This window comes from Micropterus dolomieu, linkage group LG02 (genome assembly GCF_021292245.1).
Source record: "Micropterus dolomieu isolate WLL.071019.BEF.003 ecotype Adirondacks linkage group LG02, ASM2129224v1, whole genome shotgun sequence".
Classification (NCBI taxonomy): domain Eukaryota; kingdom Metazoa; phylum Chordata; class Actinopteri; order Centrarchiformes; family Centrarchidae; genus Micropterus; species Micropterus dolomieu.
This window is the reverse complement of record NC_060151.1, coordinates 2,458,156-2,481,223: the sequence shown is the minus strand read 5'-3', so window position 1 is coordinate 2,481,223 and position 23,068 is coordinate 2,458,156. Positions and strand designations below refer to the sequence as shown.

The window sequence follows — 23,068 nt, the reverse complement described above, 5'->3', positions numbered from 1 at the left end:
GAGAGGGGATGACATGCAGGAAAGGGCCCCGGTTTATTTCGTTTTTACTGAAAACAGCTGCTGGAAAGCAGTAAGAATGGAAACCAAAGCCAAAACAATGAGCTAAAAGAGGCTACATTCGATCCATTGTTAATATAAAAATATTGATTTGTAATGAGGTTAATGAGGCAGGTTGCTCTCTCCCGAAAAGGTTATGATCACGTAACAGTATTCTATTTAACAAAATAATAATCACCTTACTTAGCAGACATAATAACTAGGCACTTGCTGGTCACATATGGGGCTTAAGGCTCTATTTAACATTCAATGCCCTACTTGTGTAAGATTTGAACATTTCAGACTTTGGCAACTCGTAGTGGTAGGATCCAAACAGGCACTGTAGCAGACAGCAAAGCATGTCGGCACTTTAAAAAAAAAGTTAAATCTTTTTTACCTCAGCATACTATTTGTTCTAATTAAAATGCACGTCAAACAACATATCTGAAATCAACAAAGTAAAACAAAGGAAACTAGACCTGCAAGCAGGTATAAATGAGATCCAAGCCCCCTGGCACAAGCCGCACCTGGCGGCCCCACTGAGGCGGGGCAAGTCGGACCCGTAGTCTCATTGGTGTGATGAAAGTTACAGGTGGAAAGCAGCACAGAGATTGGATAACATGTAGATCATTTGCTTGGGAGAATTCTTTTAGCATATCTTTTATGATTTGGCAACAAAAGTGGATGTGGAGCAATTTCAATAGAGTTCCCAGCACGTTTGGTACTGGGAGCCCCCAGCCACCTTGGGCTTGGACCCCTAATAATAATAAGAATAGCATAGAAGGTGCTCTTTGACACAATGGCCCTGAGTAAACTGTGTGTGTGTGTGTGTGTGTGTGTGTGTGTGTGTGTGTGTGTGTGTGTGTGTGTGTGTGTGTGTGTTCCTGGAGTTCAAGGAGTCAGCTTGGATTCAGATCTACAACAGAAGAAATAAATAATTATTAAACCAAAATAGGATCTTTCTACGAGACAAAAGTCTCAAAAATCTCTCTATAGCAGCAAAGACCAGAAAAACAATACAAGGCTTGTCCTGATGCTATGGACACTGCACCCAGTGATCAATCTGACAATTGAATTATGCATCAATATACAATATAATGCATATGTCATGGACCCTAACCCTGGAAACAAAAAACGAGTTATAGTTAGATGTTCGGTGAATTTACCTCTGAGGAGCGGAGGGGGCGTGGCCGGCCTTTATCAGATCACTCTGAGACAGAGCATTTGTCATCCAGGAGAGGGCACTGCAGCAGTACTCCAGCTGGGAGAGAGATACACAGACAGAGATGGATGAGTGCTGAGCAGGCAGAGCCAACAGCTGCAGAGAAACCAGACACACGATGCACACACAATCTGCACACAGATACCAGACTCCACAGACACACATCAATCAACAAACACATGCAGGGATTAAACACAATGAAATTTAGCAACACAAACTGCTTTTTGTCAAAATAGGATTTACAGGATGGACAACATGTCAAATATTCAGTTGTGTCCCTGGGCTGAAGAAGCACCAAAAATGCTTCTTACTGGGATAAACCACAGACTATGAATAAAGAATTAAAAAACATCACATTTTCTAGCTGTGAAAAGAGCCTGGATCATGGTTCTAGGGTGCACAGTGGTGATGCACAGTTATGCACTGCTACAGATTAGGCTCATCTTGCATGTGCAAGATCTAGTGAGAGTCATTGCTGACCTCTTTCTCCAGCAGCTGCAGCCTTCGGTCGTGGTCCCGGACCTCTGCCATCTGCTTAAGCACGCTGTCTACCCTGCAGGAACGAACAAACACGCACGTTAGTCCAGGTGAGTTCAACAAGTAATAAAAAGACTTCAGAAAAGTCTTTAAGTACAAGAGGAACAAGTGGAAAAGTTTAACTGAAACATACCGGCAGGATTAAGTGTAACCTAAATGAAAGGTGTGATTATATTTTTGGGAAGTGACATTTAGTATGAACTCATAATATATTTGACAAGGATACCTTAAAAGAAAATCATCAAAAATTGCATGTAGTGAGTGGACGTTTTACAGTGGACAAAACTCCCTATGGATGTCAGAACTCCGATCTCTTAGGCTGAGCGAAGAGGAAACCAGTTCCTTCTTTCCTTCAGAGGAAATTTCTGCTGCTTGTATCCACAATCTCATTCTTTCAGTCACTACCCAAAGCTCATGACCATATGTGAGGTTTAGAACATAAATCAACTGTTAAATTTAAAGCTTGCTCTGCTCCCTCTTCACCACTGAAGTCTGTCTGTCTGCGGACACGTACCCGTCCGCCTGTCCATCTCAGGCTCCATTTTGCCATCACGTGTGAACACAATCCTGAGATACTTAAATTCCTTCGCTTGGGGAAGCAACTCACTCCCAACCCAGAGGGATCAATTCGCCGTTTTCCAGCAGAGAACCGTGGCCTCAGACCTGGAAGTGCTGACCCTCAGCTTGCTATTGCAGTTTGCAGCAGAGTGTAAAGCTGACCACTTCAGTACGCCAATATCAATATATGTAATAATTGGCATGGCTCTATGTTCCACATTTATTTTTGTCAGTCAAATTTAATTCAGTTCTAAAAATAGATATCTTTTAACATTTTATAAAATCACAATAGGTAACTTACTTGACAGATGTACGTTTAAGCCGTGCTGAGTCACTCTCCCTCTCCCGCTTTTTCTGAGCTGAGAGGAGGTTTTCTTTGTGGATAGCCTCCCATGTGATAAGGCCGCTGGACTTCCTGTCCTGTAACTCCAGAACTGAGGACGGAGAAGATAGAAGTAGGATCCACCAGTTAGAGACTGGTGCCCAGAAGACGCTTATCTGTGGAAGTACCACAGGTAAGAATCCTGGACAGTTGCCCAAAGCCCCTAAACACTACCCAAAGATTTTGACCATGGGTGAGAGTTGGAACACAGATCAACGGGTAAATTGAGAGATTTGCCTTCAGTCTGTGCTTCCTGTTAACTACAGTGGATCACAGCGACATTCACATGACTGTGAAGGGCACATTGATGACCAGCCTGGTGACCTTAGCGTCCACCTTACCCTCATACATTAACAAGACCTGAACTTTGACCATTAAATGACTAGGCCTCAAAAGTGGAGCTACTGACACTCAATCCAACATGGATTGAACATGACATGTTTTTAATACTACTTAAAGCCCCACATCGACTGAAAACCAACTTGACTTGCTACCAAGAATGCCAAGGCAGCTCTCTCTTGATGACTTTGGACCAACTGTTCTGGTATCACAAGACACAACTGTAGGTCCCATCACATCTAGAATGAATGGGCATTCTCCATGACTTAACCAGTACCAGTGCAAGAGCGAGTTAAATATTTGATAACCAGTGGCCATAGTGCTCCTTTTTATCACTTAGACCATACTTTTCTATTTATTTTTTTTTACCTCTCCCTCCTTCCCCTGCTAAATTCTCGTCTTCATGCTCTACTTGCAACTTCTCACCAAAGTGTTTGCTCTTGACAGAAGGGATGCGGCGGATGTATCTCTTGATGATAAGGTGGAGGTGTGAGATGATAATGAAGGGTGGTGCCAGGCAGGGCCTCGAGTGGTACTCCACAATCAGGTTGTAACGCTGAAACTTCCAGTAGGTGTCACTGCGCTCCTGTACTTTGGAGAAGGTGTAGCTGCAGACAGTAAATTCACATCATGAATACAGAGGGTTTCCATGTTGCACAACATACACAACAATTACTCATATTTAAAATCTGTTCAGTCAGTAGGACGGCACTGAAATTCAAACAAAGCAAATGCCTGTTTACCTGAAGATAGCAATGAGCAGGTTGACCAATACTATGTTGGTGAAGAGCAGGTAGATGACAAGGAGGATGACAACCAGCCAGTTGGCGAAGGTGTTCAGACAGGGCTCCTCACCGGCTTCAATTAGTGTGGCATCATTTGTACAGTTTCCTTCCTCCAATTTATCAGCTAAATGGAAGATACATGAAGAGGCCCAAAACAATATGTGAGGATATTTGCTCAACATTTGCAAGAAGCTTAAATAGTACATTGACATTGGTTTACATAGGCTGTGGCGTTCATGTGTCCTCCCAAGCATCTTACCTACTGATTCTAAATTGTACACACAATGGCAACTCCACAGCTAACAAAATGAAGTCCGCGAACGCCAAACACTAAAAAAGGATAGTCTTCCAGCACAGCACAAGTACCCTTCAGCATCCGTATGAAACGCCACAGTTTGCTACGTCGCAGCAATGCAAAGGTCGACATCCATAAAGTCACTGACTTAGGTTTAGGCAAAAACAATTGTGATGGTTATGGTAAAGGTAGGGGACTTCAGGGGGCTGACCACACCTTTAACACCACTTTAGCCCTTCCGGTCTGTACGAGATGCCCTAGAGCGTCTCATACAGACGCATCCGAGGCGTCTCACACAGACTACGCTTTGTCACTTTTTCTGAAAGCATTGGCATCGGACGCCCTGAAATGAAAACGACTTTGGGCGAAAACACGAGTCAGAATTGGAAAGGCTTTTGTGTATTTCACATGCTTTGCAGTAATGTTGGTTTACCTGTCCAATAGGTGAAGGCCAACTCTAAAGAGAGAGACGGAACACTGAAGGTTTTGTCGGTTCCAAAACAAAGCAGACTCTCCCTGACTCAAGCCTTTCTGAGGTTGACTGTTTTTCACCTGAAATTGTTTGACCTGACAGGCTACAGCACATAAAACTTCGTTGTTGTTTTTTTATCCTTACTGGAGTTTGTGTAGGAGTCTGTGTTGGTGTGTTTTGCTGGGAGTTATTTGTGGTGTTAGTGGACTGCATGTTGTTAGCTGCAGTGTTGTCGCTGAAGATGGAGATTCATGTATGTAGCTGCACTCGTGAGTGCACATGCAGCTACATCCCGACCTGATACCTTCACATAAGAAGCAAAATAGTGGCTGTTTCAAGCAACAGCAACAGAGAAAACAGGCGTGTGCTTCACTTTTAAGTGAGCCCATTGACAAAAAGGAAGTAAAAAAGTGATTTATTAATCTATAGTTTCATTGAAAATTACATAATTAATTTAAATGTTCAGTGATTAGGTTTTAGTGGTGAGGGTTGCGAATTGCAACCAACGGTTCAGTCACCACTTACCCCTCCCTTTCCAAGCGTGTGGGAGAAATATATAATATAATAATCTGGCATCTGAGTGAGTAATTAAAAACTATCCACTTTGGATGCATGCATGAAAATGTACGTTGTATACTGGTTACATTTATATATCCATTATACTGTATATGAATGGAGGCACATTTTTGACAATGGTTTTGGCTATTTTATGCACCATTTTATCTTCTGCATTAAAAGATATTCATGTTTTAAATTGCTAAAGCAAGTGTACAAACTCATCTTAAGAAGGGTTCTGCAATTTATGGTCATTCAAATCTTTGAACAAAAATGTGCATTATTAATTTTACAAAATTGAGATCAATGAAATTAAAGCTTCAGAATATTTATACGAGTGTAGTTTCAGTGGTTCGAATTTTTAATTGACTTTAAATAATATTGTATGGAGGACACAAAGGGAACCAAAGGTCCTTGTGCTCGACAGAGGTCGAGACTCACCATCCATTTCATGTATGGGTATTTGTCCAAAAATGTGCATGTATGGTCTGTAGAACACTCTGCGGAATATCCAGGTAGGGCGGGGATCATACGAGTAGAGCAGTGCCTGATTGGCCACTCCATAGGCCACGAGCCACACAGCCAGAAAAAAAAGGAAGAAGAAAACGTCCTTCATCTGAGGGAAGCAAAGAGAGACCAGAGATGTTGTGAGGTAATGTTTAGACCTTTGTCATTTCAATTATATCTGCTGTTATCTGCTCTAGTCCAGAGGCTACATGACCCATTTCAATGACATGTAATCATAATTGAAATGAAACACATTAAAGTATATTGGTCACACTGATTTCATTTTCAATATGAGGCACGTGGAATGCAGAAAAAGAAAGGTGCAGTGGGTCAAGCCAACGTATCCATGACAGATGTGTTTATGGAGTGCTGTATGTGCACAACATGCCAGCCAAAGACTATACTGTGACTGCATCACAATAAAAACAGACACTGGTGCAATGTTCATTAGAGAGGTCCTGATTAACCCTTTCATGCAGTCACTACAGTGGACTGCTATTCAAAAGCCGTTTACTTGAATGGGCAGAGGTTCTGATAGTCTAGTTGCACACCAGCCACTGCAGTGGACACTAGTGTGTCATGCCGTACACTGCCAACCTCTGGATAGCCGTTGTAAGTGCAACTTAAATTCGTCAAAACCAAGATGGCTGACGGACAGTCGGGAAAACGGAGCAGCTCCGATAAATGTTGCCATTCCTCCAATTATAGGAGACCCCTGCAGGTAAATAAAATATGGTGACATCTAACAACTAAGGAGTAATACAATTGTTAAACTTTCCAAGTATTGATTTTGTGTTGGGAGGAAATTACGATTAATCATCTGTCCACTAAACTGGACAATTAACTATCACTGAGACTTTGTTTTTCTTGAAAATACTTCATGTGCACAAATTTTTTTGGATGTAAAATCAGTGGATTTATGCTACAATTGGAGTTTTGTAAGAAAAACAATATTTTGTGCAGATTAGTTCCATTATGTGAGTAACATTTAGTGTTTTGCAGCCGGTAATAGAAAGGCATTCAGGATAGTGGAGCAAATTCCATCAGAATCAAGTAAGGATAATACTAGTGGCAGTGAGGATGAATGGCTGCCAGAAATAGGAGAAACCCCAAATGCTAGCAGCAGTGATAGTGGAGCTGAGGATGCTGAGAAAGAGAGGCTGAGGAGTCAGAAGTGAGGTTCAACGTATTTGCATTGCATTAAACAGTATTAGAATATGTTAAAATATGTGACCACATTAGTTTAACAGCATTAAAATTATATTTTTTACATAATATATCATTTTATTTATTGGTTTGTTAAATAAATATTTCTTCAGTTAAAACCTTACATGTATGCTGTCCACCTTAGTGGCCAAGTACAAAATTCCTTGAAAAATGTGTGTTTTAAAAAAAATGTTTATTCTAATTTTATTTTTCATGCCTAAAGAGCCATAAAAACACATAGGAAAAAAATCCTGACAGAGGCTGTAATTCATGCATGAAAGGGTTAAGTTTTAACTGGCCCTGATCCAAGTCCTTTAATACTGCATATCTGGTGATCCAGAGTCTGACTGGCTACTTATATTTACCTAAATATTTATTAAAAATGGATCTGACACAGTGAATTAACAGCTGTAGCCTACCTAATCTGACACACCTTATTTTTCAAGTGCTACTTCATCCAAAGACTGGTCCTGGTTCAAAAATATTAAGTTAGGAAGCTTAAATGATTGTTTTGTTATGAATCATCTGAGAAAGGGACTCCTGAGTGAGATGATGTAATCTGCTAGACAGAAGATGCATCACTCTGTTGGATTTGACTGAACTACAGAACTCACTCCATTACTGTAGAGTGGTGTTACAGAGTGGAGGTTATCCAGTACACATAGTGCATCTTTAATTTTGGTTAAAGTTAAAGTTAGACGCACAGCATGTCATTTCTGCTGCTAGGGGTCTCTTACATAAAAACTATACAAAAGAGGAGGTAGTCTAATGACGTGGTGATGTAGCGGGGGATCATGAGAGCTGTCAGTTACCAGTTGGAAAAATTTGTTTCTTGAATTAATAAGAACATTCCTGCTTTGTTTCAGAAAAAACTGTTTTAATTTCATATGTTATATCATATTACAACAGATTTGTAAATGCCACTGACTGGACAGAAATTTAATTAAGCAGCAATTCGTAACTTTTCTCCATGAGGTTGTACATTTTATCAATTTAATTTCTAAATCAAACAACAAAAACTGTCTCAACATATGGCCCTCTTTTAATATCTTTATATAACATAGACTACCCCTAGCAAGGTTTTTATTAGTTATGTCTTCTTATATATTTGTATACTGTCCTGTATACTTCTCCCATATACCTCTTTTTGCAATAAAGATTTTTTTAAAAAGCTGACAGTTCAGTCTCCTGGTTAGGATTCTTTTAGTGTTCATTGTTAGTTATGTTAAAAATGGCCGCGGCCTGAAAAGCATTTCATAAAAATGTGCCTAAACACTGGAGAAAGAGTCAGCTTCTGGCAGATAACCACAATTAATGGGTAAACACACGTCAAAGGGGATATGACGCCACTAACAGGAGACCAAATAAAATGCAGTGTTACCTTGATTAAAATTATGGATTTCTCTGGGTTATAAGTAAGTTACATATTATATCTTTAGTTAGGGGGTGTGGCGATGGCGCAATGGATAAGACGCCTGCCTTTGGTGTGAGAGGGTTCCGTCCTCCACTGTGACCCACTCACCTGAGCAAGACACTTAACCCCTCATTGCTCCAGAGGCGTGCCACCTCTGACATGTATAGCAATTGTAAGTCACTTTGGATAAAAGTGTCAGCTAAATGAATAAATGTAAATGCAGTTGCCCACAATATTCATGTTAATTAGCAACAGGGATATAATTTGCCACTGCACCATTTGGGATTTGAACTTTCTGTTAAACAACCCTTTGGTATGACTGATGTTTCAGCAACACACAAATTTCATTAATTTGTGTGTTGCCCATGTTTCGTGAGTTTTGTGTGCACTTACCATTTTGCCAACAATGATGATCTTGGGCCCAAGCTGTTTGTGGATGGCAAAGATATGGATCAGACGTAGTGTGAAGACCATAAAATCTATTGCCATCACAGCTCGGCCAAACTCATATGACCAGTGAAACATTCTGGGAAACAAAACAGTGCAGTTAATCACCAGTCATATGTCATGCAATATATTCACTTACATTATGAACATACACACCAGATCAGAAAAAAAGGACAGGAAAATATTCATTAGCTTTTGAGCCAGTAAAAAAAAGGACTGGCAGCGATGCCTTCTGACCCTACAGTGGCCTTGATCTGGTGCCGCTGCAAATGTAAATCCTTGTGTGAGTGTGTCAGAAGAATCACCTGCAGCACAGACCCAAAGTGAAGAGGCCGAGGGCTGTGAGGTCACACTTGTTCCACACGTCCTGGATGTAGTTCCTCATACTCTGGAGCACATACGCATTGCCAACAAAGAAGGTCTGTCAACCATAGAGAGAGAGAGTTGAGTCAAAACAGTGTATGTGGTTATCTGTGCAGTATCTCTGTGTCAGTGAGAGAGGGGAATATCTTAGGTGATGTGGTAACCAATTAGCATTCAGACTGAAAATTGCGCTTAACTCTTGCTGACTGTACACTCTTTGTCTTACACAGAGAATTATACTTTTGAAAATCAACTATTTAGTTTACATTTATGTAAAATATTTTTTATGTGGATTGGGCCGCTCAGTAAGCGCCAATATATGTGTGCATGCTAGTGTGTTAAAAACCAACCTGCCGAATCTCTTCACATACTAAGGTGAAAACCCAAAAGTAAAGCACAAACTCCAGAGGGGAAGGGCCGTCAGGTGGCGGGGGCTTAAAGTTCACCAGTAGAACGTAGGCAAACAGGAAGAGGAAGAGGAAGTACATCAGCACATTGCCAAGGAATGATGTGACAGGGGCAAACCAGAACTGTCTCCACCGTGACACAATAAATGGTCTCTTCGAGTTGGATGGCAAAGAGTCTGAGGTAAAGAGAAGGAAAAGAATGTCAAGGATCAAGGATGTCAACAACCAGTCCTACATAATATATTATTATATACACTCAGTGGGCACTTTTTAGGTACACATGTTTGATAAAGAACTGATTCCAAAGGGAATCATGGTGCAGACATCATATACCGTGACACACAGCTGTCACTGTTGGTGATGCTTTAAGCATAGTACAAAAAGCATGTTATCTATCCATCCATCATTCCTTGCTCTGTCACTTGTCTAGGCCTCGGTGGGGAGGGAGAGAGAGGGAGAGAGAGAGAGAGAGAGAGAGAGAGAGAGAGAGAGAGAGAGAGAGAGAGAGAGAGAGACTCTTGCAGAAAGGATGTTTTCCTGACATCTGGTGTTAAGGGCACCACATTTCATTCTAACCCATTCTCACTCCCAAGTCATCACATATAGATGCACGGTATTAGTGTCATAGTTCAACGCACTGGGGGAAGCCCTTTTAGCGAGGTTTCTACACACAGTTTTATAAATGAGACCCCAGGGGCCTAATTTAGAACCATTCCGAACAAAGCCTGACAGAGGCATCCATCACTTCCCACAAAAAATCATGTCTGTCGAATATCCAACTTAAAACTAACTTCACCGCTGTCTTTTAGGACACTTTGCTGTTTGAACGCAGTTAACGCCACGTTTTTGCTGAATCTCAAGAAATGGTAGGCTACTTTTACTAAGTGTAATAATATATTAACAATTCTTAACGTTCATAAAATATATACTAATCATTTATCACTATTGATGAACCCCACAAAGAATAGTATAGCGTTTAAAAGCAGAACTTTAATGCATTTTCATACAATTCTCGGCAGGCATGCAAAATTCGGCATAACACCTGTGACAGTCGACTGCCCGGCCCCCGCCACAGTTCCACTGTCAATCTGTGGGAAACACTGAACATGACTACAGTCTTTGTAGTAGGCCTAAGAAAGCTATATTAAACCTAAAATAGATAGCCTGCGTTCATATTAAAATTTTGTATTTCAATATCCCTACCAAACTGCTCATAATATTCAGCCTCACATAAGAATAATAAAACCCATTTATTTTAACGGCTGCGTCAGGGTGTGTGAAACAAACTGGAAGCAAATAAAAAATATTACACACATTTCAAAGCAGTAAGTAGGCTTATCTTGCTGTACTGTAAAAACACGTAGGCAACAATAACCTAAGACTTTTAATATGTCTCTGTAGGATTATACCGCTATAGTCAAGAGTTTCTCCACATCACCCCTGCAAACATAAAGCAGCCTATTGGCTAAAACAGTCTGTGGGATTTCCTACAGATGGTGATGTCATTTTCCAAGAGAGCTGGTAGGTCAGTAGGCAGCGTTTTTCACAGAGTTGATCTCTTATCTGGAACATTCAATTCAGTTCTATTTATATAGCGCCAAATCACAACAACAGTTATCTCACAGCGCTTTTCATAAAAGAGCAGGTCTAGACCGTACTCTGTGATGCTATTTACAGAAACCCAACAGTTCCCACCAAGAGCAGCACTAGGAGACAGAGGCAAGGAAAAACTTCCTTTTAAGAGGCAGAAACCTCGAGCAGAACCATGGCTCAGGGTGGGCGGCCATCTGCCTCGACCAGTTGGGGATGAAGGGGGAGAGAGAGAGAGAGAGAGGGCAGGAGAGGAACAGAGAGAAAAAGAGAGGGATGGAAGGAGAGAGAGAGGGGAGGGAGGCAGCCTACACAATATACACACAGAGGTACAGACAGTAAAGGTGATGTTGCTATAGACTAAATGAAAAATGGTACAGATATTTATAGTAGTGTTAATGATAACAATCATAATGTTAATGATTATAATAACAATAATAACAATAGGGTGCTGAGCAGGAACACGGGGGCAGCAGGTGACCCGCAACCACAGATCCAGACTCCACAGCTAGCTGCTCCAGAGCACAACCTGCTCCTGAGCAGGTTAGCCATTCAGCATAAATTACCATGGAAACATATTCCTTCAGTGTTCATAATGAAAGAATACACAGCCATTCAGCATAAATTACCATGGAGATCTACCCCGGTATGAAGTGAACCACCATCTTGGTACTAAAAACCAAGGATTAACCCCGAAGTTACCTGGATAAGCTCAAATCCTGCTTCGTGGTATGGGCCTCTGGTTGTTCAAATAAACAATTATATTTTACCTGCTCTGCTCTTTTTGCCATGTCCGAATATGAGCTGACCGAAATGGCAAGATGGCCATTTTAAATTAGGACTGATATGATATGACATGCAATCCGGTTTCCTATCAGGGCATAGTAACCACCACTTTAAAAGTCATGGATGATTTCAAAGAGGCTATAGACAATAAAATTACCCGTGTATTTTTGTTCATAGACTTTTGTTATGGTGGACCAACCTTTACTTAGTAATACCTTGCTGAGTGCTGTCATTCGATACAAAGCACCTAAATGGTTCCACAGTTATCTGATCATTCACAGATGGTTAAACATGGCAAGGACATGTCTAATCCAGTCCTTGCTACGAAGGGTGTACCACAAGGATCAGTTTTGGGACCCTTGCTTTTTCTAGTTTGTATTAATAATATCTGTGACAAGATCAAATTCTCTAAGCATCATCTGTATGCAGATGATACAGTTATGTATCCCTGTGCCCCACTATTTACAGGTTTGTCTCTCCGTCCACCTTGTCCAAACGTGACTCCCTTTATCACTCAGTTCTGACGAACTCTAGCTTCAGGACACATCGTTGTATATTGGTCATCGTACAGTAATCAGTGGGGCCCGTCTTCAGAAACACTATGCTTTAGCAGCATTATATTGAGAAATCTTTTCATTAAGTGCAAAATGAGTCATACACATTTTAATATGCTTTTCCACATGACAAACTCTTAAATATCATCAAGAATACGTAAAAAACACATTTTTTGTCATCGATTGGCCAGATACTACCATAATGACATCATATAAAAACATTTAAACCTGGATTATTTTGAAGTAATCTAAAAGTAACTAAACATAATCAGGTTACATTTCTTTTATTTTGTGGTACTTGGATTACGTTACTGATTACAATTTTTAACAAGTAACTAGTAATTCTACTGGATTACATTTTTAAAGTAATCCTCCCAACCCTGTAAATATATGATCTAATATTGCTGTCTTGGCTATGAACTGTACTTTACCTAATGTTGTTATTTGTTATTGTTGTTGTGTGGTTATTTGTTAGATCCTGATATTTGACCCTGTCTTGACTAGTTCTCACTTGTAAAATAGGTTTAAATTTGTGACTTACTAGTTAAATGGTTAAATTACGGTTAAGAAGAAGAAGAAGAACAGGGATATTCATGGTCCACAGAGGGTGATTCTTAATGATTTTAGTGACCCGCTAACCAACCCTACAACTAACCCCAACATTGCCCACAAAATATCATAATTTAGCAGATTGTTGTGACATTTACTCCCGAGTTGATAAACCGTTTGGATTTTAATAAAACTAAGGCCTTCTTCCAAGGCCACCCACAGAACAAACTCCACTATTGGTAAAATTAAGTGAACAATTTTCTTCCATTTGGACATTGTTGATTCTTGTTTTATCATACAGATTAAACAAGGGTTAGCGTAAGGATTTTTCATTATATCAGATTCTAAACCAATAAATTGTAATTTCCATTAAAATGATAGGGCAGGCATTGTTTTTTCTTATTATTAATAACAACCCCATAAAAAACAATAATTTATCCCACTAACCTTGTGTATTCTTTCATTATGAACACTGAAGGAATATGTTTCTAACATTTTCTGCAAGGGAGGGGTACCTAGGAGAATAGCCACTGAGTGCAAGTACCAATAGCAGAATAGTGATCCAAACCCACCTTTCAGGTTTTCTTTTTCAGGGCTGATGTCTTCAACATCTTCGTCACTGCAACCCCAAACCAAGAATCAGGGATTTTTTTAGAACTGAGAAGGAAAACCGTCAGACAACCTAAATCTGATTTATGCTTGTATATTTACTTTTGTGTTGTGTCAGCAATGGAGAAGGCATTGGCGTCATGCCCATCCAGACTGTCAGAGTCTCTGGCATGGTGAACATCCACAGACTTAACATCCTCTTCTTGTTCCCTGTAAATTAACACACACACACAACATGGCATGCCATGTTTGTAGTCAAAAAATTTTGACTTTGGAATCATCTCGACTCCTGCCAATTCACTTGATCCAGTTCCAACACAGAACAGATTCAACTGTGTCCAACAACGTGTCAGAAATCATTGTCATGCCCAGCTCTCACAGCTAGGGCACCTTTCTAGACGAGCAGAGGCTTGGGCTGCAGCTGAATGGGGTAGAGACTCTGCTTTATGCCACTCTTATCCATTCTTCACCCGTGCCCTCACTCAGATTTTACAGCACATTTCTCCTGCCAGAGAAGCGGCGTGAGCGCTCATGGGTCATCCGTCAGAGCAGAAGAAGAGTTGCAGACTACGTTGTGGAATTTTGCACCCTAGCTGGTGAGAGTGGTTGGAACCAGTCTGCGCTGTTTGATGCTTTTGTCCATGGACTCTCTGGTTCTGTAAAGGATCAATTAGCCTCTTTTGACCGTCCCAAGAGGTTGGATGTCCTTCCATTAAGAACGACAAGCGCTTGGACGAGAGAGAGAAGGAAGACCTGGCAGGGCAGTTTTCTTCCTCATTCTCCAGGCCGTGCTCCACCATCTGTTCCTGCCCCATCCCCTGTTCTGTCCCCAGAGGAGAGACAGAAGAGGATGAGGGAGGGCAGGTGCTTCTACTGCCCTTAGCTCGCCCATTTCATCGCCCGTTGCCCGCTAAAAGGCCAGGCTCACTGGTGAAGGAGAGGGTTCTGGGTAGCCAGACTTCCACTGTTAATTGCCCCATTCGCCCCATGCCAACAGTAACTCTCTCTTCTCTCTGTCCTCCCCGGGAGGGTTCCTACAACCACTTCCTGTTCCGTCTCAGCCCTGGTCTGACATCTCTCTGGACTTTGTTACGGGGTTACCCCCCTCTGAAGGTAACACAACCATTCTCACAGTAGTAGACAGATTTTCCAAAATGGTGCATTTTATTCCCCTGGTTAAACTCCTTGCTAACTCCTTGCTCCTTGTGTGAGCCTTGATAATCATCCCCTTGTTCATTACTTCTGTCAGACTTTGGTCTGTGTGTCCGTCAGTTTGCTGTTTTATAAGTTGTCCTGATTTTACTTTATTTCCTGTTTTTGTCTTACCTGTTGATTCCTTATGTGTAACACCTGCAGTCAATCACCCTGCCTGCTTGTGTGTGTTGTTTGCATCAGTATTTATTGTCGAGAGGACTGTGGTCTGAACTAAGAAGTGAGGTAACTGGCTTATCTGGGTAACATCAGGAGTAATTTTGGGACATCGGGTGTAACTTCCCAATTAACCCGTGCTATGAAATGTGTTTTACCATGCTGCCATGGCAATTTTCACTGCATCTCTAAACCGCTCTGAGCAGGTTATCTTCGTGGTTAACTCGAGGTCACCCTACATATGTGGACACCACATTTGTACAGTGTTAATGAGAACTATTAGCCTAGTACACACCACTTGATAAAATATTTTTAGATATCATCCTGACTTGTTCCACTGGGCTTTCAGCGGAAATCAAGTTATTCTTAACACAACAGCATTATGTTATACAGCGAGCCCGAGGGGGGGGCGAGCCCTGTAGCCTCTGTGATTTGTGAATTAAAATCGGCCATTCTGAGATCCAGCCCATCTGAGTATGCTAACTGAATTATACTTTTTTAAATTGTGTCCAAAAAATATGAAACTATGGTGGGGATTAACAATCTCAGAAAAAAAATCCTAGATGAAAGTGGTAAATTTACAAGAACAAAATGTGGTCACAAGTCACAAAAAATCCAAAATCAGTCTGCTGTTTTCAAATGAATACGCCCAGTTCACAGCAAAGTCTCTAAAGTCCCATTGCGGTTGATGGTGATTGTGTGCCCAAATATATCATCACCACAACCACATCGCTTCACTTTGCAAGGCTGCAACATTACACACACCTCCGCAGTGTATTATGCATGCAGTTGAAAATCATATGACAGGCTACTTCACAATTGGATTTAGTAATGAGTATACTCGTGATTTTAGCCTACAATCACCACATTATCATACGTATTGGGACCTTAGAGACTCAGTTATTTTTGACATGAATCTTGACTTGATGAGTACAGTTTAGAAAATGCTTCTACGATTAGAAAGTGAGAATAAATAATAATAGGCAACTGTTTGCACAAAAGGTGAAAACGTCAAATATCATTCCGATTTTCACCAAACCAAAAGAGCTCTCTCACTATCAAATTTATACAACAACAACACAAGAATAACACAATATTAACACAACACTGACCTGAATTTAATAAGGTCTGTGTAGATGATCGGGGACAAGAAGAAGGTGAGAACCAGTTTCCAGACCTCAGTACTCCTCTCCATGTCACCCCACCAGATCTGTGACAGCAGAGACTACAGCAGAGAGAAGCACTGTCACTACAACAGCCCCCAACCAACATTACACTCACTGACTACATTCATTTACACTGTCTGCATCAACATCAATTTTGCAAACCCACCCTTGGTATTTAAAAACTTCAGATTTCTTAAATTAATTAATCATGAACCTTTCAAGAATTGAATTTGTAAGGTGGATGTTGGAAGTGAATGCAAAGGTTTGCAATCACAAGTGATAATTAATTTATTTAAAGGGGCATTATGTAGTTTCCAGCGGCCACTAGCGGTGGGGTTTTAAGATTGTAACCAGGTGTGTGCTCATACGCGTGCTTGCTTGAATGAACAATGAACAAACATAATCCGAAACACAACTGCTTTCATACAGAAATCCCAGTGTCAACGTGGAAACACCGGCATGCCAGCTGTGGCTTTTCTTCAGACATGTTCAGGCTCTGTTACTTCAACGTTCCCGTCTCAGAGGCAGATCAACACCGGCTTTAGTGTTACTTTATTATATTTATTGTATCATTGTCGCTGTTTTATTGCAGTAGCAGTATATTATGTGGGTCATGTTAGCGACTGAGAGGTGGAGAAGCTGTGTACCTGAGTGTCATAAAACGACTATATCTAAATTGAACGTTATGAAGCAAATTAGCGTTAGCTGGCTGCCCTGCCTTTACATCACTGTAGGCTAGTAAACAAATCACTCCAGATTTGCTTTGTACTGTTACATCCTTTCTTGCTTGCTAAATCAATACTTTGACATAATACCGGTGGTACACAGGATTGTAATATGGGTCGCATTAGTTAGTGAAGTAATGTGGAAAGCTTTGCACAGGATAACGTTAGCAACTGCTTGGCGTTAACCAGCGAGCTAACGTGACTCTCTCCGTGACTTTCTTATGTTTTTACCCGACAACATTTGAATTTCCTTTGGTCTGACAGTCTTCATCACGTAAACTTTTATTGTTGTTTTAATTCTTATGTGGAGTTTATGTTGGAGTGTATGTTTTATGATGTTAGTGGACTGCTTGTCGTTAGCTGAAGTGTTGTCGCTGTAGTCTGAAAGAGGCTCAGGAGCACGCACAGGGCTGCATCCGACCCGGTGTCCTCATGTTAGAAGAAGAATAGTGGCTGTTCCAAGCAACAGAGAAAATAGGCGTGAGCTTCATTTCAAAGTGCGGCTACAGCGCATTGACAATAAGGCAGTGAAAATGATTAATTCCTAAGTGATTTCATTGAAAAACTCCATATAGCCCCTTCAACAAGTAACTTTGATTTTGAATGTTTATTTTTCAAACTCAGTAAGACAATTATTTTGCTAAATTATATATGTATATGATTAATCAACATTATTACATTTCAGCCAAGAAGCAGGCACCTAATATAAATCTTCAGTCCGTCTACGGTTTGAAATACCTTTCTAAATGCAGTGCATGTGTTGTCAAATTGGTGAATGTGTTTTTCTTGCTGTTTGTTTCTCTCGGCCTGGCAATTTTACCAGTCTGTTAAATCCTAATGTTTGCAGGGACAGCATCTCTACCTGAACACCATCGTGGCTGAAGAACAGTCGGGCGTCAGCTGCAGTGGCCATCTGCAGGCACGTGGCCCCACCCCACACTGAAGACTTCTTTATAAGGAGTGTGAAGGAGCGACTCTCGCTGTTCTGGTAACACTCACCCAATACATCTGAACACACAAACCATATAATACACAGACTGACTTTTTTTCCTCCTTCATAATGGCTAAGGATTGCTTGTCTAGGCTGCTAGCTAACAGGGTTTGGGGCATTTTATGTATAACAAACAATAGAGACATGACAGAAAATGCGGTAGACAGAGATGCAGAAGGTCTTGCAAGACTCTAAGAGGGGACCTTAAGCCACTGGATTATTTTTAGATAAAAATAATTAATAGATGTATTTCACTGCTCTTGATTAAGTTAAAGTACAGTTACTAGGACAACAAGAAGCTTGCTGTCGGACTCACCATGTGCCAGGTCCTCAAACTTCTGTGCTAGTTCCTTCATGGCCAGCTTGCTCTCAGTCTCACTCTCAAGCTTAGAAAGCTCCCTCAGCATCTTGCAACCCCCCAGAGCGCTCAGCACAGACTCCCCTGTCTGACAAGGAAAGACAGGGTGCCCAAAAAACACCAGTTCAGTGAAACCAAATGTGATGGCAATTTTGAGAAATGGCAGGTTTGGGATCCCAGGGAAGTTTGCTGTAGTGTGAATTGCTGGTCAGCCTTCTCACGGCACTTCATGTCACCTCTCATGTCGTCACCTGAAACTGGTCAGGTTTAAACTATCTACTACAAAAACGTCATCTGAACACAGCCAATACCCCACACCTATCTAAAATATTTATAATTGTATGAAATGTCCTCATTGAGTATCACATGCAAGTCTCACCATCTCCCAGAAGTAAACAGCCATTTCACTGTAGTTCTGCAGGACGGCCCAGATGAAGAGCGCTGCCCAGGGCGAGGCACAGCTCTGATCCCGGTAGGAACAGTCCCCCACCAGCATTTTATTGACGTGCTGAAGGTAAGACAAGACACAGGACTTGCCAGTGAGGGAGTCAAATCTGAACAAAGTTTCTTACTGTTAATAACAGAGTTTTAATACATTATCTATTTTAAATTGCGCCTGCAGCTTTGATGTTGTCAGTGATTCTGTATGGTGGCCCTGAAGTGAAAAACACATTTTCATAAAGTTGTTTCTGTCCATCTCTTTTGGTCAGTATCATAAAAAAAAACTCCCCAAAGCAGGACTGATCCCAGAGGAGATGTAAACTTTTGAATGTATACATTAGAGTTCTCCAGTGATTTAGCATTGCACTACAAGTGTTGGACTCACAATGCTGCAGTCTTTTTAATTGCATGCATTCTTCTTCCTTGTCAAAACCTGCCGCTACATTTGCTGACAGTTGCGTCGGAGATTTGGGTGCGTAATGCTAGTGGCTGCTTATAGCCCGGAGCCTCTGGCCTCATAATAATAATAATGATAATAATCCTTATTTGTAGCACTTTTCAAAAACAAGTTACAAAGTGCTTTAACAAGTGTAAAGACAATAATACCCAAGAGACAATAATACAAAAACAATACAAGATAAAAGCATGAAAACAATGAAAAGACTAAAATACAGATAAATATAAAATTAGTAAAATACAATAAAAATAAAAGGGATAAAATAAAGTGAAATAAGATCGGGAAAGGCTCTCCTATAAAAGTATGTTTTAAGAAGGGACTTAAAAGAGTTCACTGACTCAGCCAACCTGATTTCCTCGGGCAGGCTGTTCCAGAGCCTCGGGGCCCTGACAGCAAACGCTCTGTCCCCTTTAGTTTTCAGTCGAGACTCTGGAACAGACAACAGATCTCTGCCCGAGGATCTCAAGGTACGTGCTGGTGCGTATGGGACTAAAAGTTCAGAAATATAACAAGGCGAGAGGCCATAAAAAGCTGTAAATGTGATCAATAGAATTTTAAAGTAAATTCTAAAACATACTGGGAGCCAGTGTAATGAAGCTAAAATAGGAGTATTGTGGTCATATTTCTTTGTTCTGGTTAAAAGCCTGGCAGCTGAGTTCTGGACAGTCTGGAGTCGATCAGTAGATTTTTGGGTTAAACAGGTGAAAAGGCTGTTGCAATAATCCAGGCGTGATGAGATGAAGGCGTGTAAAATGGTCTCGGTGTCCTTAAAAGTTAACATAGATCGAATATTAGCTATATTTCTAAGTTGATAAAAACATGATTGAACAAGCTTTGTGGTGTGCTGCTCGAAATTTAAATTACTATCAAACCAAACACCAAGGTTCTTTGCCACAGGCTTAATGTGATTTACTAGGGAACCAGCAGATGGCAGTATTTGTCATGCAGAGATGAGGAGAGGGCTGGAAATAAGCTCACTTCTTTCTAACTCCATACTGTGAGATTTTATTTATTTTCAAAACACAAATGCCACAAAAGGCTTTACACAAATTTTTTCACATATAATAGAAAAAAAGATTTTGTGTAAAATCGCAGGGGATCCCCACTCACTGACCTTGAGAGCCCTCCTGGTGCTGATTTTGTAGTCAAGGCCCAGAGGTCCATAGTAGAAAGGCTGACAGACATCACCCAACAGGTCCCACAGCAGGCGGGATACCTGCAGCATCAACAGACACATCCCATTTATGTTTACATGATCAGAAATGGAGGATTGAGGGAAATTAATTGAAAGTTAAACGGGTGCAAATCATGACTTCGTTGCTACATTCAGTGACTTCTCAAAGTTCTCTAGCAACTTTGTTTCTCAAAGGTCTCCAAAGCCACTCTCCAAAACACATGATCATGTGCAGTGAGTGCACAGGAAGAGTACACGCAGGTAGACAGGCAGGTAGGCGAGCCAATCATTTTATTCAGATTCAAATGAAATTATTGGCCGTGCTAATTACAGTCCTGCAACAGCCACAGCTACCATATATTTGTAGCAATGCATTTGATTTATTGATTGCTTTCGGGATGTAAAAAGAATTTCACCAAAAATAATTGAAATCACTAAATGTTTCTGAAATAAAATGCCTGCCCCAGATTGAACTATTTCTACTACTAATGCTATTGTAGCCTACAACATAACATGTAATTCAAATAAAGTAAAAGAGCTATATAAAGACTAAGACTATATAAAAGTAATTACCATTAGCAGCTGCATCATCGCCGTCATCTCAAAGTAATGACCAATCAATATGACATCAACAGAATCATTCACCCACCCACTGCACACCACTGACACTATGTTTAAACCTTCTATTAATCCATGTTAAATTTCCCTTTCCCCATCCTCCCCTCCATTTCCTCACATGATACAGGTTGAGCTCCATTGCTGGGGCGTGTCCATTTGGTGCACTCGGACTCTTCAGAGGTATCCCCTCCTCTGTCTTAGCTCCATCTAGGTTGTGCAAGGATCCAGCCAGGCCCTGCCTGTCGCTCAGATGCTTCTGGAGCAGATCATAGGCCACTGAGCTGTCTGACAGCGAGCGGTACAAGCCTTCCAAGCGGCCGTATGTCAGGTAGTCCAGGATATTCAGACCATTCTCACAGAAGAGGCGCACAAACTGGGGCTTGTTGTTGATCAGTGCATCTGTCATGGAGTCTTCGAGGTCCTCATACTGAAAACATAATCACTTCATCAACATTATGTGATTGAAGCAAGCAGGGACACATTTCTTACCACTTTCTGTAGGATAGCCCCTGGTTTCTCTACTTAAAAAAAAAAAATCACAGCACTGCCAATGCATGATGTTTGCTGACCTCAACTAATCAAAATGTGTGGTTATGTAAGGGACCAGAAAGAAAGGCAAATTCACTATATAACATAAATATACTACTCATCTGAAATTTACAGAGCACATTCATGAACCTTTTAATTTTAATGATCCATGAACAAGCTTTATAGTATTATTTAAATATTAACAGTTCTTTACTGCTAAGGCTGAAATAGTTGCAAAGCTTAATCACATTTGTAATTCACCTTCCAATGTATGCCTCCATTGAAAAGCTCAGTTTTGGCGATGTCCACCCGGTCCCAAGCCACGGCCAGTTTCAGCTCTTCAGTGTACTCACTGGCATTACTGGCCACATATTTACTAGCTTAAAAACACACACACACACACACACACACACACACACACACACACACACACACACACACACACACACGGGGAAGAGGTCATTATTATAATAATAATAATAATAAAATTGAACATTGCAATACATAAATTCTTTCACAGAAGACTGTGAAGAATATGGAAGTGTTGGATCATAGGGTTGAAGGAGTTCGATCCAAGCAATAAACTTATGACTATAACCAAAAACATGTTAAGTTTCAAATCAATAATCCCATTCCACCCTATAAAATGCTCTGCATCCAGTAGGTAACCCTCTCTGGATCATCCAAGGATGCGGGACAGTAGATCCCATTTAAAAGGCAACAAATATTGGAAAAGGAAGGGTGACCAAAAATCTTGACAAAATTATATCAGGAGAGGCTAGTATTATCGAAAATATTATAGTCAATGTAAATCAATGTATCTACTTACCTTTAACAAGGGCTTTGAGGAGAACTGTATCAAAATCATCAGAACCCTCCTGTTCTCCGTTGAAAACAGTGACCAGTTCTCTGTTCTTATAAATACTCAAAGCCTAGACACACAGAGGTAGTGAAAGGGAAAGATCAAATGAACATTTCATTTTAATACATCATAGTCAGGTTTCATTATTATAATTTTTTATTGTTAATTTCTCCCATAAACATTAATAGGGTTATTATAATATTTTCAAAAAGTCTTCTGGTTGAATCATCAATTCTTGCCAACCAATGCAGAGACTCTTGTTTTGATCGTGATAGCAATACTTGCTGCTCATCACAATACAGTGCCGCGACAAAAACTGCATTGTGAAGGAAACTGACACACACACACACACACACACACACACACACAGACAGACAGACATGTGTGGTCCGACTCACCCTATCAACCATTTTCTCCAGCTCAGCTTCACCTGGGAAGTGTCTCCGGACCTTGTCACGAACCCAGTCGCGGTGCTCTGTGCTGAGACCGTCGCCCTTTGTTTCCTTCGGTCCCACCTCTGCCCCATTAGAGGAGAGATTGTCCAGCAGCTCACTGATAAGGTCTGCAGCTGGACCAGTACCAGCAAGAACCAGCCAGGGCGTAGCTTTCCTCAGAGAGGCATCTAATCTCTGAGCCGGGGAATATGTGTACACAAACAGTCTCAGTGAGATGGACATTTCTCTTTTAAAAGAGCCATCAGAGCTGACAAAACAAACATCTGAGTCACAATCTGAAATTTCACTACTTCATTTAGAAAATATATAATA

The 23,068-nt window shown here is 40.8% G+C and overlaps 1 protein-coding gene across 1 annotated transcript; it reads right to left on the bottom strand.

Moving 5' to 3' along the window:
* On the bottom strand, positions 1 to 22,926 carry trpm4a (transient receptor potential cation channel, subfamily M, member 4a). The gene is made up of 21 exons (XM_046043589.1): positions 22,700 to 22,926; positions 22,269 to 22,371; positions 21,701 to 21,819; positions 21,030 to 21,338; positions 20,234 to 20,335; positions 18,601 to 18,729; positions 18,180 to 18,309; positions 17,735 to 17,880; positions 16,094 to 16,206; positions 13,716 to 13,823; positions 13,577 to 13,623; positions 9,469 to 9,701; positions 9,061 to 9,176; positions 8,702 to 8,834; positions 5,623 to 5,797; positions 3,818 to 3,983; positions 3,501 to 3,682; positions 2,655 to 2,787; positions 1,739 to 1,811; positions 1,203 to 1,297; positions 1 to 952 (listed from the first exon to the last, which is right to left on the bottom strand). Exons 1-21 carry the CDS (start codon positions 22,709 to 22,711, stop codon positions 928 to 930), a joined length of 2,649 nt encoding a protein of 882 aa, XP_045899545.1. The 5' UTR covers positions 22,712 to 22,926; the 3' UTR covers positions 1 to 927.
* Between the last annotated feature and the right edge of the window lie 142 nt (positions 22,927 to 23,068).

Coding starts and splice junctions, on each gene's coding strand:
- trpm4a (XM_046043589.1), bottom strand. Junction 20,336..21,029: donor TGGAGCTCAACCTGTATCAT/GTGAGGAAATGG, acceptor TTGATGCTGCAG/GTATCCCGCCTGCTGTGGGA. Junction 17,881..18,179: donor GTTTGAGGACCTGGCACATG/GTGAGTCCGACA, acceptor TTGTGTGTTCAG/ATGTATTGGGTGAGTGTTAC.